Below are 15,070 nucleotides of genomic sequence, written 5' to 3'. Positions count from 1 at the left end.
CGGCTCTCCAGATGTTCAGGAACTATAATTCCCATCAGCCTCTGTCAGCATGGCCAATTGGCCATGCTGGTAGGGGCTGATGGGAATTGTAGTTCCTGAACATCTGGAGAGCCGCAGGTTCCCTACCCCTGGCCTGGAGGAAGTCACGTCCTCGAGGCACCTCCCATCCTCAGGTTCCAGCTTGGCACAGGTCTCAGCTGTCATCAGGCTGGCCATGAAGCGGTTATTACTGGGGGGTGTGGAGCCCTGGGGGTCTGGAAGCTCCTGTCCCACAATAGGAGCCAGCAGCTCTGGGGCTGTGCAGCGTAGGGGGCGCATCCCGCGTGGTTGACAGGTGACCAGGTGGCTGATCAGGGTCCAAACTGGAAGCATCCAGTCACACCTGAGCAGTGCTTCGGGGCTGGCGTTCGTTCTGTACAGCTGGGAGGCAGAAGGGAGCGGGGACAGGCAGCTGGGGGGGGGAGGAGATTACATGAAAGAACTGGCTTACACGAAGTCAGAACATGGGTCTGTGTAGATTAGTATTGCCTGCTCAGGCTGACAGCATCTCCCCAGGGTCATAGGAGAAGAACTGACCTATCGCTTTCCACCTGAGCCTTTTAACTGGAGCTGCTGGTGATTGAACCTGGCACCTCTTGCCTGCAAAGCAGATGCTCTGCCACTGAATCCCTCTGCCTGCCTGCCAGCCGCTGCCAGCAATTCCCTCCACACAGTCCTTGCTTGAATACCTGATCATCCTGTATCCTTCAGAGCATCCACTAGCCCACGAGTCTGCAACCTGTGGCTCTCCAGATGTTCATGAACTACAATTCCCATCAGCCAATTGGCCATGCTGACAGGGGCTGACGGGAATTGTAGTTCATGAACATCTGGAGAGTTGCAGGTGGCAGACCCCCGTTAGAGCCTGCATGTAGGGGTTGCAATTCAGTTTCTCACCGAGTGTGGAAATCGATCGGATTTCATCAGCCTGTTGTTGCTTGGCTTAAAAAAAAAATATTGAAGAATCAGCTCAACAAAAATAGCCGTGGCCAAAGCCTTTCTTTCTGGCTGGCGGTGAATTATGAGAGCAGGGGAAGGCTTGTTGCCCAAGGTGAATGAACACTGCCGTTCGTGCCCAAGAGCAGTAGAAATCCTTCCGGGAACGTTATTCTGGTCTTCCAAGAGAACAGGCACAAGCCCAGCTGTTTGGGAGGTGCTGGTGGGGCCCTGCAGAAGAAGGGGGAGGGGAGGAAAGATCTGTCCTGTCATGCTCCTCCGAGGGTTCTTTGGATCCAGCGCCTCCTGCCATTTGTAGTCAATAAACACACATTTGTGGCATTTCACCCTACATGATCTTTATTGGAGACAGGTTGGGGGTCATTTATTATACAGAAGTAGCATCACATCATTATCTTCCAACTTAAGCCCATTTCTTTATAAATTTGTAGCAAAAGTGCACTTTTAATCTATAGTATATCTCTTTCAATATTCTCTTTCTCTCTCTCAAATCATGTATTTTATCTGTAAAAATGTTATCCCCAAATATACAAAATACAAGTTTAACGCTCTCCTAAGTTACTCTGTAGTATCTGCTGTATCAGCGTGATCACCCTTGGTGATTATTATTATTGTTATTATTATTTTTGCAGGGCCTACAGTTGACAAACTCCTGTTGGGGATCCACCTGGGAGTTTTTATGAGAGGATTTCTATCCAAGAGAAAACTCGCGTGTAGTGTACTATAGTCAAGTAGTCAACCAACAAGTTCGTTACACCTGACAAGCTTTGACGAAAAGATTCCTTTTGCATATTCAAAAGTGGGAGATCACCCATCTTTCTGAAATCATTGAGGTGTGAATTACTGGACTTTCACCTAATTTTGAAAACAGAATACAGGTTCCTGTTTAAAACAGCAGAATGTGCTGCTTACAGAATTGTCATTAGGAGCGGGGGGTGGGTGGGTGGGAGGATGTGGGAAGTCAGGTGACAGGTGCTGCAAGATATACCAGACTGTGTAGCAGACATTACCTTGAAGACTTTGGGGCCTTTTTGCTAGCCTGCATTTGCCAGCATGGTGGCTTCTACTCAACCTTCCACAGGCTGTTTGGACAACGTTTTGGCCAATGCATCTCCACCAAGGCCTAAATTAGGGGACCTGATTAAGCGTGTCTCCTTCCTTAAGGACTGCCCTCCTAGGTACAAGAAGGGCTGTGGCAAAACAGGCGCACGCGTTTAATGTGACAACAGAACTGACTGACTCCACCAACACCACCCCAATCTTGCACAAAATGTCTCTATTCAAATAACCTGCAAAGCCATTTTAGGCAGGCCTACGGGTGCCTCAGAGCTGGGACGCTACGGTGTTTTAAGCAGGTAAGATCAACTTTTGACCTAGCTCAAAAAGAATGTTAAAATTCTCAATTGCACATATTTTCTCCAATAATCCTTGGGGTCATAATTTATAGCAAAGGTGACAGGACATTAATTTAAATTCGGTCTTCACAAGACTATTTAACACCCCTCTCTGCAAATGGACACAGCAGCAGATAAGAAAACGGGCAACAATTATTGGGGAGATGGGAAAAGTGTAGCACAAGGCATTGGTACGTTAGCCCAAGTGATTATCTCTTAGCTGCACCCCGATTGTTAAAAAGATAGTTTTAATTACCTTCGTTAACTCGTAGTTAGTGTTACTCAGTGTGCATTTTGAACACACAGTCATAAAATTGCTTCTTTAAAAAAAATGTAACTGTACAGTGAAATGAACACCAAACAGATCTTGTATCAGTAGAGGGCACTTTTGGCTTAGGTAATAGCTCCAAGAAATACAGTAACTTTTTACTAGACATGACCTCAGGGACTTCCACACTCTCCTTTGTTTTCGTGACTTCTGCAGTATTGTGACTTTAAGTCAAACGTCTATTTAATAAGAAAAAAAAAACCAGATTAAGTATATAAAAATTATATACCACAGCATTATCTGAAATAAGGACGGCTCTTTTTGGAAATACACAACACTGGAGAAAAAACTTTTTGTCCTCCTTTCCCGTGTAAGATAAAGAATGTGGTGTTTCCAATACGAGTTACCCTCATTATGGCTCTGATGCTCGGAGCACAAAACCAATCAGCAACTTTCTGTGGCTCATATGTGAAAAAGCATCTTCGGCCAACAAGGAATATTGAGACCCTAACCCATTCTGCTAAAATACAGAAAAACAACAATAACGGAAACCGAGATGACGTCTCAGTTGGTCACTGAGTGGAGAGCAAATTCTGTGATGCTGCTTTGAAAACCCTTCCGTGGATCTTGAACAGCTGAGCATCCCCGTTTCAAGTAGAGGTAACAAAGATTTTGGAAGATAGCACATATAAAACAGCCCAGAAAGAAAAATCAGAGTGGAACCCTTCCTTGGAGAAATGGCCCTGTCGGCCTCCTATTGGTCTCCTGTGATCCTCTGCAAACGACAAGGAATTGATTTGACTATCACTACCACGTCCCATCCGGGCACAACCTTAATCCCCTTTTTTGTGCACTTGAAAGATGCTTCAACATGTCATCTTAGTCCCTGGACTGGTAGAAGAGGATATATCCAGATTCAGAGTTTTTGGAAATGTCTGATGTTAACCCATAGAACTCTTCAATCGCTTGAGCATCGATCTTCTGCAATTTAAGAGAAACAGCAGGTTAGAAGAACCCACACAGACCAACTGCCCCCACCCTCCCACCCCAGCCTGAAGCCATGTAATAATTTTTATGAAGACTAAACAAAAGAACGCTTTCAAGTTCTCCTTGTCAGGCAGGACATTAAAAAGCAAGAAAGGGGAAGATATCTACACCATGGCCAAGAGGCTGTAACGTTGTGTTATAGTTAGAAGACTGGTTCGGCCTTGGAAGAGATTCCTCAGCCGCGTTGGGCTGATTGCCCAGCATAGTTGTTATCGCTTACTTAACCTTGCTTTCTGTCTGTGTGAAACTGCTTCTGGTTTGTGGGAATGGGTTATTGTTTATGTCCAGTTCTTGGCGGGAAGGAGAGACCCGTAAAAGTGGTCGTCCGACAAGGGGGAGGTCAGAATCTGCATTGTCTGTAGAGCCGATCATGAAAGCCAGCAAATAAAGAACTCTTACGGTTACTTTTGGTCTGGACCTTACTGATTCCTTACAGAGGCCTCTCCCTCTCTGTGCACCTCATGTAGGATGCCTTCTTGATTTCAATGGGCATAGGATGCGGCTAGCCAGTAACAAGGCGCACCACCCTCAAGATGCTGGGGGAGAGTGCGGGAGAGGAGCGAAAATGGATGCCGTCCAGTTGAAAACATAACCACGTTAGGAGAAATTTAGCAAAACCATTTGTTTGTCCTTGCCTTGCTTAGCACACCCGCTTCTCCATTAAGGCAAGCAGCATCTACTTACTTACTGCATGGAAGACAGCATTAAAATTAACTCACATGTAATGCTTTTTGAATGCCTCCTTGAGCAAAGATTGTCAGTTAACTTGGATTCTTTTGCATGCACCGTCCCGTTCCTTCTGTTAAGGAGGACTTGGCACCAGAGCCAACCAAGGGCGGAAGATGGCATTTAAGCCTTGCTCCTAGATCTTTGATCACAGTGGCTGGGATCCAAGGAACCAGGCAACTGGCTCCATGCACTTGAGTGATTTAGGGCCACGCTCTCCAGAGAGCGGCTCTTGCAACCAAGACTTCCAAAGCAGGCTGCAGAGAAGCCAGACCAGGAGTTATTCAACATTAACCTGGGCATGCAAGGACAGTTCCTTGGATCCCAGGCAAGGCAGCTCCATCTCTCCCATATTGCCACTTTACATTTTTGTGGGAACAAGTTTCACTCAGTTCAGTGGGAGAAATTTAAGTATGAGTGGTTGTGGTGGGTTTTCAGGGCTGTGTGGCCGTGGTCTGGTAAATCTTGTTCCTAACGTTTTGCCTGCATCTGTGGCTGGCATCTTCAGAGGTGTATCACAGTGTGTATATGTTACACACTGTGTCTAGTGAGAAGGGAATGTTTAGTGGGGTATATACTGTCAATGTTCCCCACCTTGGGACATGGACAATATATACCCCACTAAATATTCCCTTCTCACTAGACACAGTGTGTAACAGACTTCCCTCTGTGATACACCTCTGAAGATGCCAGCCACAGATGCAGGCAAAACGTTAGGAACAAGATCTACCCGACCACGGCCACACAGCCTGGAAAACCCACCAGAACCAGTTTAATCTGGCCGTGAAAGCCTTCAACAATACATTTAAGTATGAGCTTTGACATCAATGGGACTTCAGAAGGGGCAAACTTTGGGTACGTGGCACATTTTTACTGGACTTCTATCCCTCTTTTTGGCAAGTTGTTCTCAGAGTCTTAAATCATCACTGAAAATGCCCACTGTGATACAAATGTCATGTTGCCAAGTTGCCACCATTTCAGCTTCCATTTCGCAGATACAACCTGGGTTGGGGCCATTTCCAAGACAAAAGGCAGAGAATGCTAACACTGGAATGAATCTGGCTGTCTCCGGTGACCGGCACTGGGCCCTTTTGATCACTAATGAAGGCCTCTGAATGAACAAGTGACGGGCCTTTAATTATCTAAGTGCCCCCGTGTTAAAAACTGCCTTGGAAAATTTTCCAAGTACATAATCAAGACCACAGTAATGTGAAATCTGAAAAGCATGGAAAAAAGGGAGGAAGAGAAAAGACTGCTTTGCCACAGAAGTATCTACATTGTGGGGAGTTACTGCCCCAGTTAACTGCACCAGTCACAAACTCTCAACCAAACCAATAGGGCAGTGGTGGCGAACCTTTGGCACTCCAGATGTTATGGACTACAATTCCCATCAGCCCCTGCCAATTGGCCATGCTGGCAGGGGCTGATGGGAATTGTAGTACATAACACTGGAAGTGCTCAAAGGTTATACCACAACTATCAGGAATCTTCAACTCCAACCCTTTTAGGTAAAATGTGTTCCTCCCTCCCTGCTAAAAAAGATTACACGTCCTTAGTAATACGGATGACTAAGAAATCTTCAGGTACAAAATCATCTGTATCTGCTTGGTGGCTACCCTGAAAACACTGGTTTGCAGATCTGGACCCGGCCAAGCGAATATGCTGCCTTGCTCAAGGCAGTCTATCCTTTCCGATCTTGGCCACAGTGTTAGATTCACGAGTACCCTCCTTATAAGTAAGCCATCAAAACCAAGGTTTGAAACGAGATCACACATCATATTAATGAAAGGACCTGGAAAGGACACCTATTAAAAAACACACCGAACAATGCTGCCAAATTATAGAGGAGAACCCCTTTATATCCATGTCTTCCCTCTTTTGTTCACCTGAGCTGTGCCGTACCCCAACTGCTCCCACGCAAGAGCGCAGGGACCGCTCAACCCTCCCTGCACTGCGAACGTTTTCTTGCTCCTTCTTCAATGGTTAACACGAAGCGCAGAGGAATCCCTCAGCCAGAAGGAGGATAGCTGAATGTCATACAATCCACGTGAGGACAGGCAATGTCTTCCCAGTTATGAATAATGGATTACAGAAGGGAGGCAGCATGGAAGAAAGTAGCCGGGATCAGGGAGAAGCACAGAAGGAACTATCATACACCTACCTCTACGATGTCGTCATCAAACAACAACCAAAACCCATGGCTTTTAACGATGGTGATATAATGTCCGCGGTTGGGACCACTATGACAAAGAGAGAAGTGAAGACACATTTTCACTAAAAGTAGTTACAGGGTTAGTTGAAGTCACGGAACTCCAGCTCTGGAACTAGACCTGCTTATGAAATCTGCCCATCTCTGGCCATCTGCGTGAACATTTTAAGGGCAAACCAACCGCTCAGTCCACAGACATGCTGCATGAACATTCTAAGGGTGACAGTTAAACACTACCAGCTTCATGTCTTTCACCAAGGTGCACCAAATGCACTCTAACACTGCCCTCCACAACGCATGCGAACCTATCCCTTCTGCTGAAACCGCTACAGGGAGAAGAGGAATTAAACACAGAAAGCGCTTTATTATTGTTGTTGTTGTTGTTATTAATTTGACTTTTATACCGCCCACCCCCAGAGGGCTCTGGGCGGTGTACAACATTTCAATATAACATAAATAAGCAAAAGGAGCCCTCTCAATAAATTAAATACAATATAAGATAAAATAAGGGCTCTAAGCATCGAATTAAAACCATTTAAAATACAGCATACAAAATGAAGTAAAATATAAATGTAAAAATATAGAGTCCGGTCATCTAAAACACCCCTCTTAAGAGGGAATGGAAGGCCCAAGATGGAAAAGGGCCACAGATGATAAAAAGGGAGGGAGGGAGGGGCGCCATCAGCGGCCGGCATCTCCAAAGGCCTGGTGGAACAGCTCGGTCTTACAGGCCCTGCGGAAGTCTCCAAGATCCCGCAGGGCCTGGACAGTTGGAGGAAGAGCGTTCCACCAGGCAGGGGCCAGGGATGTAAAAGCCCTGGCCCTAGTGGAGGCCAGCCACATCATTGAGGGGCAGGGGACTACCAGAAGATTGGCCTCCGCCAAACGCAGAGGCCGAACTGGGACATGCGGGGTCAGACAGTCCCGAAGGTACGAGGGTCCCAGGCCGCGTAAGGCCTTAAAGGTTAGAACCAGAAGATGATTCGGAACTCAACTGGAAGCCAATGCAGACGACGCAACACTTTCAAAATGTGATCTCTAGCGGCACCACCAGTGAGCAGCCGAGCCGCCGCATTCTGGACCAGTTTCAACTTCCGAATCAGACACAAGGGCAGGCCCGCGTAGAGCGAGTTACAATAGCCTAACCTGGAGGTGACTGTTGCATGGATCACAGTGGCTAGGTCCGTGTTGGAGAGGAAGGGAGCCAGCCGCCAGGCCTGACGCAGATGGAAAAACGCAACCCATGTTACATGGGCCACCTGGGTCTCCATTGAAAGAGATGAATCCAGGTGGACCCCCAGGCTGCGGGCGGAGGAGGCCGGTGCCAATTTGGCCCCCTCCCACACCGGCGGCTGGAAATCCCCAGCCCCCCCTTCGCGGCCCAGCCAGAGGATCTCCGTCTTCGATGGATTCAGCTTCAACCTGCTCTGCTGCAACCAACCAGCGACTGCCTCCAAACATTGCTGTAGAGCTGCAGGGGCAGCAACCGTTCCCCCCTCCATCAGCAGAATGAGCTGGGTGTCAACAGCATATTGATGGCAGATCAGCCCAAAGCTCCGTACCAACTAAGCAAGGGGTCGCATATAGATATTAAATAACAGCGGGGATAGCAGTGCCCCCTGGGGTATACTGCAATAAAGAAGGCACTTCTGGGAGGCTTGGTCCCCATACCACACTTGCTGACTCCGGTCCTGGAGAAACGAGACAATCCACTGAAGGACAGTGCCCCGTACCCTGGAAGTGGCCAGGCGGTGGGTCAAAAGATCGTGGTCGACCACATCAAACGCTGCGGTAAGATCTAGCAGTACCAGCAGTGCCGATCCGCCCTGGTCAAGCTGCATACGGAGCGTATCTGTGACGGCGACGAGAACCGTCTCTGTCCCATGCCCAGCATGGAAGCCGGACTGGAAGGGATCGAAAGCCGATGCGTCCTCCAGGAAACCCTGAAGCTGCTCCAACACCACTCTCTCAATTATCTTCCCCAGAAACAAAAGATTCGAGTCGGGGCGGTAATTGGCCAGATCACTAGGATCTAACAATGGCCTTTTCAAGAGTGGGCGGACCACTGCCTCCTTCAGTCCACCCGGAAAAATTCCTTGCTCAAGGGAGCTATTGATGATGTTCAACAGGTGGGGTCGTAGCCCCTCATGGCATGCTTTAATAAGCCAAGAGGGGCACGGATCCAGAGGACAGGTAGTAGGTCTAACAGCAGCCAGGGCCCTGTCAATAGCAGCTTCGGAGAGCAGAGAGAACTGGGCCAAGCAAGGGCCAGAAGACGGCAAGGGGGCCTCCAGTTCGCTAATTGATAGCTATGTTTAAATATTTGAAGGGATGCCATGTCGAAGAGGGAGTAAGCTTGTTTTCTGCTGCCTCAGAAACTCGGACATGGAGTAATGGATTCAAGGTGCAGGAAAAGAGATTCCACCTAAACATTAGGAAGCACTTTCTGATGATAAGGGTTGTTCGATAGTGGAATACACTGCCTCAGAGTCTCCTCCTTTGGAGGTTTTTAAACAGAGGATGGATGAACATATGTTGGGAGTGCTTTGATTGTGTGTTCCTGCATTACAGGGGTTGGACTTGATGGCCCTTGTGGTCTCTTCCAGCTCTATGGTTAAGAACATAAGAACTAGCCTGCTGGATCAGACCAGAGTCCATCTAGTCCAGCACTCTGCTACTCGCAGTGGCCCACCAGGTGCCTTTGGGAACTCACATGAAGGATGTGAAAGCAATGACCTTCTGCTCCCGAGCACCTGGACTGTTAAGGCATTTGCAATCTGAGATCAAAGAGGATCAAGATTGGTAGCCAGAGATTGACTTCTCCTCCATAAATCTATCCAAGCCCTTTTTAAAGCTATCCAGGTTAGTGGCCATCACCACTTCCTGTGGCAGCATATTCCAAACACCAATCACACGTTGCGTGAAGAAGTGTTTCCTTTTATTAGTCCTAATTCTTCCCCCCAGCATTTTCAATGGATGCCCCCTGGTTCTAGTATTGTGAGAAAGAGAGAAAAATTTCTGTCAACATTTTCTACCCCATGCATAATTTTATAGACTTCAATCATATCCCCCCTCAGACGTCTCCTCTCCAAACTAAAGAGTCCCAAACGCTGCAGCCTCTCCTCATAAGGAAGGTGCTCCAATCCCTGTGGTTCTGTGATTCTAAAACTGTCTGGCAATTCCATAACACCGAGTATAACACTATGGGATGGGCTTGGCTACGTCTTTCAGGTGTATATTGTGGTGAAGCAAGTATGCTGAATTTCACATGAAGGAAAACATTTCCATCTGTGCAACACAGTTTTGCTCCATAAAAAAGGCCTGCCTGTTATGATTTCTAAATGGCAATTCAGTATTGACAAGACAATTAATTTATGCTCTGAAAGCATTCAGCAATGCACCGTTTAGCCATTTGGTGGCAGGAGCATTATAAAAATGAACTAGACCGCTTTAAATGGGTAGATTGTTCCTAAGGTGGCTTTAATTGAATTTTACCTTGATGAACAGCAAGTGACTCACACCTGGCCTCTCCTGACAGCTCAGCATTTTCAGACGGGAAACCCTCTGTGTGCATTAAGAGGATGCCCTCACACTGTCAGAGGCAAAAATGCTAACCATTTTAAAAACACAAAATAGAAGGGGCTGCACTCCTGCCCACTTGCACACCGGAGAGGGCACGAGACATCCAGCTGCTACAACAACATACAAGAAGCACCGAGCATCTGCCTGGGCCACTGATCCCACAGGAAGCCTCGTGCGGCGCTCTTTCATGGTCCCCCCCCCCCTTTAAAAAAACCCACCATGGCCAATGAAGCAGAGTGGAGGGAGCTGGGATACAAAACAGGTGGGAAAGGAGGGGGGCATGATGCACACCCAACGTAGAGAACAACGTGGGGCTGTGCAGGGCTGAAGAAGAGGGGATGGTGGGATTTGTGCGAGAAGAAGCAGGTGGATCAGGACCTCGGCAGGGTGGGCAGTGTGAGCCAGTCCCACTCATCAGCTTCAAGCTGATGAGTGGGACTATATATATATATATAATTCCTAGACAATTTCATGGTGATGGAGAAGTAGCCATTAGCTGAGGCAGATAGACGGGACCTCTTTTGCCCAGAGACACCGTTCCTTGGCATAGTGAGGTGTGGGTGAGTGAAAAGGGTGTTACCGAGAAGGTCTACAGCTCAGGCAGTTCCGGGTGACACAGAGGGCCACAGAATGAAGCCCTTGGATCCAACTCATCAGGAATCTCCCTATGCCACCGGTGGCAAACCTTTGGCATTCCAGATGTTATGGACTACAATTCCCATCAGCCCCTGCCAATTGGCCATGCCACAGGTGGCAAACCTTTGGCACTCCAGATGTTATGGACTACAATTCCCATCAGCCCCTGCCAATTGGCCATGCCACAGGTGGCAAACCTTTGGCACTCCAGATGTTATGGACTACAATTCCCATCAGCCCCAGCCAATTGGCCATGCCACAGGTGGCAAACCTTTGGCACTCCAGATGTTATGGACTACAATTCCCATCAGCCCCAGCCAATTGGCCATGCTGGCAGGGGCTGATGGGAATTGTAGTCCATAACATCTGGAGTGCCAAAGGTTCACCACCACGGCCCTATGCTGTTCTGCTTGCCTGGGGGCCACACACTGGACACAGTGATCTTTTCTGAACCCACACACTGACCTGCCACAATGAACAACTACAGCCACAAGGTCGTACATTCTGTCGGGATTTGTAGCATCTCCTGAAGTGTTGAAGAGTCGAAGCTCCAGAGGAAAAACTACGCGATAGGAGAGTTTGGTGTATCGATGCAATTGGTCCATGTATTTGAACCTCTTTAAGTGCAGAGCTAGAATCATGGGCAACTTTTTCACTCGCATCCTGGATCCATAGAGCATACAACAACAGGAAAGAAATTGGCATTATGTAGTACCAAAGGCAGATTTGTTGAAACCACACATAAAAATGATAAAAAAGGTCTTGCAAACATTTTTTTTTAAATTCAAAGTTATATGAAGGTGAAAGATTTCTGAGAATTCCAGAATAAAGTGGAAAAGCTTTCCACTGCTAAGGTGACATCTGAACGCAAAACAGCTGAAATCAGTCATCTTTCTTCGTGCAATTAATACATTCTTGCCCTGGCAATTATTGAACTGAGCAATGCAAAATCTGGATTTTTGTCTCCCGACATGGGAGCAAGAGAGAAGGCAAGGAGCAGAACACTTGATTTCCCTGACCTGAGAATCAAATGCTTTTGATTTGACCATCCAAAGACAAAAATGGAAGGAGATAAGATAAAGCTACAGAGAATTTGGCTTTGCTTCAACAACCAAAGATGCTCTTAATTTAGACCAAGTGCCTGTCATGACAGTTAGATCATGGTGATCATATCCTATCCAGCAGAGGTATGAGTCAGCATGAAAGGAATGATTTGACAGCTAACAAACCGGTTCTAACCAGTTTCAAGTGACAATGATTGGTAGAACCATGTATATAAGCAACTGTATTGTACTGAGTCTGTGTTCCTTAGGGAAACAAGTGCATGGCGAAGCACTTTGTTGGACTGTTTAATATTCCTGCTTATTCTACGTTGTATTTAGTTTCTTGTACATAGAGCAACTCAATGGTAAAAGCCTTCTTTTGAATGAAACAGCTGTGTGGAGTTGTTCTTCATGAAGGTGGAGGTTGGCTGTACAAGACCACTTGCTCTACTCTAGCACTGCTCAATTCTGCTATCAGTGCCAGATGCCGTCTCCTCAGCAGCAGGCTGAGCGATGCAGTCTACACCAGTGATGGCGAACCTATGGCACGGGTGCCAGAGGTGGCACTCGGAGCCCTCTCTGTGGGCACTCATACATATAATTTGTGATGTGCGGGGTGGAAAATCACCCCCCCCCCCCCATACACACACATCTAGGCTGGCCTGGGCCACTGAGCATGACATGCACGCACCGTGGTGATTAGGGAGGACCCAGTTGGTGGGCCTGGTGCCTGTGCCCCGGGTGGCTTCTGCCCGAGGGGGGGGGGGGGGCACAGAGATGCTAGAGAGGCACAGAGCGGTGCACGCAGGACTTGCTGGAGACTAGAGCAGGCTGGCCCCTGCTTGAGCGGGTGGGGCGGAGGAAGAGGGAGCCAACCAGTTTTTTCTAAACTAAAACCTCAGCATTCAGGTTAAATTGCTGTGTTGGCACTTTGCGATAAATAACTGGGGTTTGGGTTGCAATTTGGGCACTCGGTCTCAAAAAGGTTCGCCATCACTGGACTAGACTGTCACGTTCTTCATCAGCGTGATTCTGCGTTTGTTTTGGTTCTTTCTTCACGTGATGTATTCTGGGGCTTCTAGATGTAGGAAGGGACACGGTACCGCAAAGACTTCCTGCCACCCTGAAGAGATCTTCTGTGGCCAGACTGGTGAGATTTCAGCAGGCCTTGCTGGGAGGCGGGGGTCCCAGCCCTGGGTTGTGAAATACCTGGAGATTTTGGGGGGACTGGGGAGGAACCTCAGCAGGGCATCGTGCCACACACTCCCCCTTCCAAAGTAGCCATTTTCTGCAGAGGAACTGACCTCTGCCACTTGGAGATTAGGAGCTCTGCTCAGAGGCTACTTTGCCCCCAATCCTCCTCAAATCTGCTTTGCTGCAAATTTTTTTGGGAAAGATGACAGCAAAGCCTACGTGGATGGGAAAGGCCAGATCATCCTGTCTTGTCCAATCTTCTCCTGCTGCTGGAAGACTGTTTTTGAGGATAAATCAGCAAAGGAATATTGTTACCATGTCAGAAGAATTGCCTATCAGGTTCTCAACATTCCCAGTTTTCATTTTTTTAAAACATCTTTAGGTTGTTTTGTTGCAGAATTACTTTCCCTCTTAATCACTGCAATAAACGGGGCAGAGATGTACTTTAAAAAATGGAAGTTATAGAGCAGTGGTGGCGAACCTATGGCACGGGTGCCAGAGGTGGCACTCAGAGCCCTCTCTGTGGGCACGCGAAAACAGAGTTGCCCCCCCCCCCCCCCCACATCTAGGCTGGCCTGGGCTGCTGGGCTCGATTATAAGCATTATAAGCAGACTTAGTTGTGGGGAAGCAGTGTAAATAACCCTGTTAAGCGCTGTTAAACCCCACTGATTTTCATGCGAAGAACTAAAGCGTGATCCTTTACCTGGGAATAAGCTCGGTTGCTGGCAATGGGGCTTGCTTCTGAGTAAACCCTCCTAGCGTCATGATTCACCCATTGGAAAAGTTGCACGGTTGCTTCAAAGCAAAGCTACTGACTACCACCAAGCTTACTCCTGAGTAATGCATGCCTTGGAGCCAACTGTTTTTTTCTAAACTAAAACCTCAGTATTCAGAATAAATTTTGTGTTGGCACTTTGCAATAAATAAGTGGGTTTTGGGTTGCAATTTTGGCACTCGGTCTCGAAAAGGTTTGCCATCACTGCTCTATAGTCTGGAGATGAGCCGTAATTTCAAGGCATCTCCAGGTCCCACCTGGAGGTTAGCAACCCTACCCTCTGCACTTTCCAGACCATATGTGTGCAAAAGGGGCCCAGAAAACTATCTGCCACCACCCAGAGCCAAGGTCCGCCTTACCTCTTCTGTGCTTCCTGTTTGCTGCGGCACTGCTCACAGTAGTATTTATATTCGCTGCAGAGTGTCTCCGTATTGCTGAACCCCCTGCGGAAAAGGAGGAGAAGAGCCTGCTCAGTGCAGGCAGGTTTTCTACCTCTGACCAAACACCTCTCGCTACGCAGCCCACACTGAGGCACAAATCCCACTTCACACAAGGAATTCTATCTGCTTATCAGCCTTCTGCTAAATGGTAGTGGTCACAGCACAGGAAAAGGCTGCCTGGAAGGGGCCTGCAGGCAAGCCATTTCTTACTGGTTTAGGGAGCATTCTGTGCCTGCCACCCTCGCTGCCCCATCCGGGCCACCCCCAGCAATCCCACAATTCCCTGTTTTTCCACAGCCTAAGGCTGGGCAAGTTATCCAGAAGAAAGTCCTACCCAGCTTAAGAGCAGCAGTGGAGCAGTGGTTAAGAGCACCGGGTTTGATTCCCCACTCTGTTGCTTGAGCTGTGGAGGCTTATCTGCGGAATTCAGATTAGCCTGTGCACTCCCACACATGCCAGCTGGGTGACCTTGGGCGAGTCACAGTTCTTCTGAGCTCTCTCAGCCCCACCCACCTCACAGGGTGTTTGTTGTGAGGGCGGGGAGGGAAAGGGTTTTGTAAGCCTCTTTGAATCTCCTACAGGAGAGAAAACGGGGATATAAATCCAGCTCTTCTTCTTCTTAATCGCAAATAAGTGTGCGCATGGGATGAATGCCCTTAAATGGCTTCACTCTCTCACCTGTGCCTCTTGGCGCTGAGCCCACCTCAAACACTCACCATCAGTGGCATATATGAAAAGAATATTCATGGGTCTAACGCA

At 47.9% G+C, this 15,070-nt stretch overlaps 1 protein-coding gene across 3 annotated transcripts in view; it reads right to left on the bottom strand.

The window, feature by feature from the left end:
- Positions 1–1,312: 1,312 nt before the first annotated feature.
- Positions 1,313–15,070, bottom strand: part of LOC125442527 (ubiquitin carboxyl-terminal hydrolase 12-like) — a 44,134-nt gene continuing 30,376 nt past the window's right edge. For all 3 annotated transcript variants that reach the window (XM_048513897.1, XM_048513898.1, XM_048513899.1), the window contains exons 6-9: positions 14,231–14,314; positions 11,324–11,521; positions 6,593–6,671; positions 1,313–3,639 (exon numbers count right to left, since the gene is read on the bottom strand). In XM_048513897.1, the coding sequence (XP_048369854.1) occupies positions 3,538–3,639; positions 6,593–6,671; positions 11,324–11,521; positions 14,231–14,314 (463 nt within the window). In that variant the 3' untranslated portion in view covers positions 1,313–3,537. The remainder of the gene's footprint in view (positions 3,640–6,592; positions 6,672–11,323; positions 11,522–14,230; positions 14,315–15,070) is intronic.

Source organism: Sphaerodactylus townsendi, linkage group LG13 (genome assembly GCF_021028975.2).
Source record: "Sphaerodactylus townsendi isolate TG3544 linkage group LG13, MPM_Stown_v2.3, whole genome shotgun sequence".
Taxonomy (NCBI): domain Eukaryota; kingdom Metazoa; phylum Chordata; class Lepidosauria; order Squamata; family Sphaerodactylidae; genus Sphaerodactylus; species Sphaerodactylus townsendi.
This window is presented reverse-complemented; position numbering and strand designations above follow the sequence as displayed.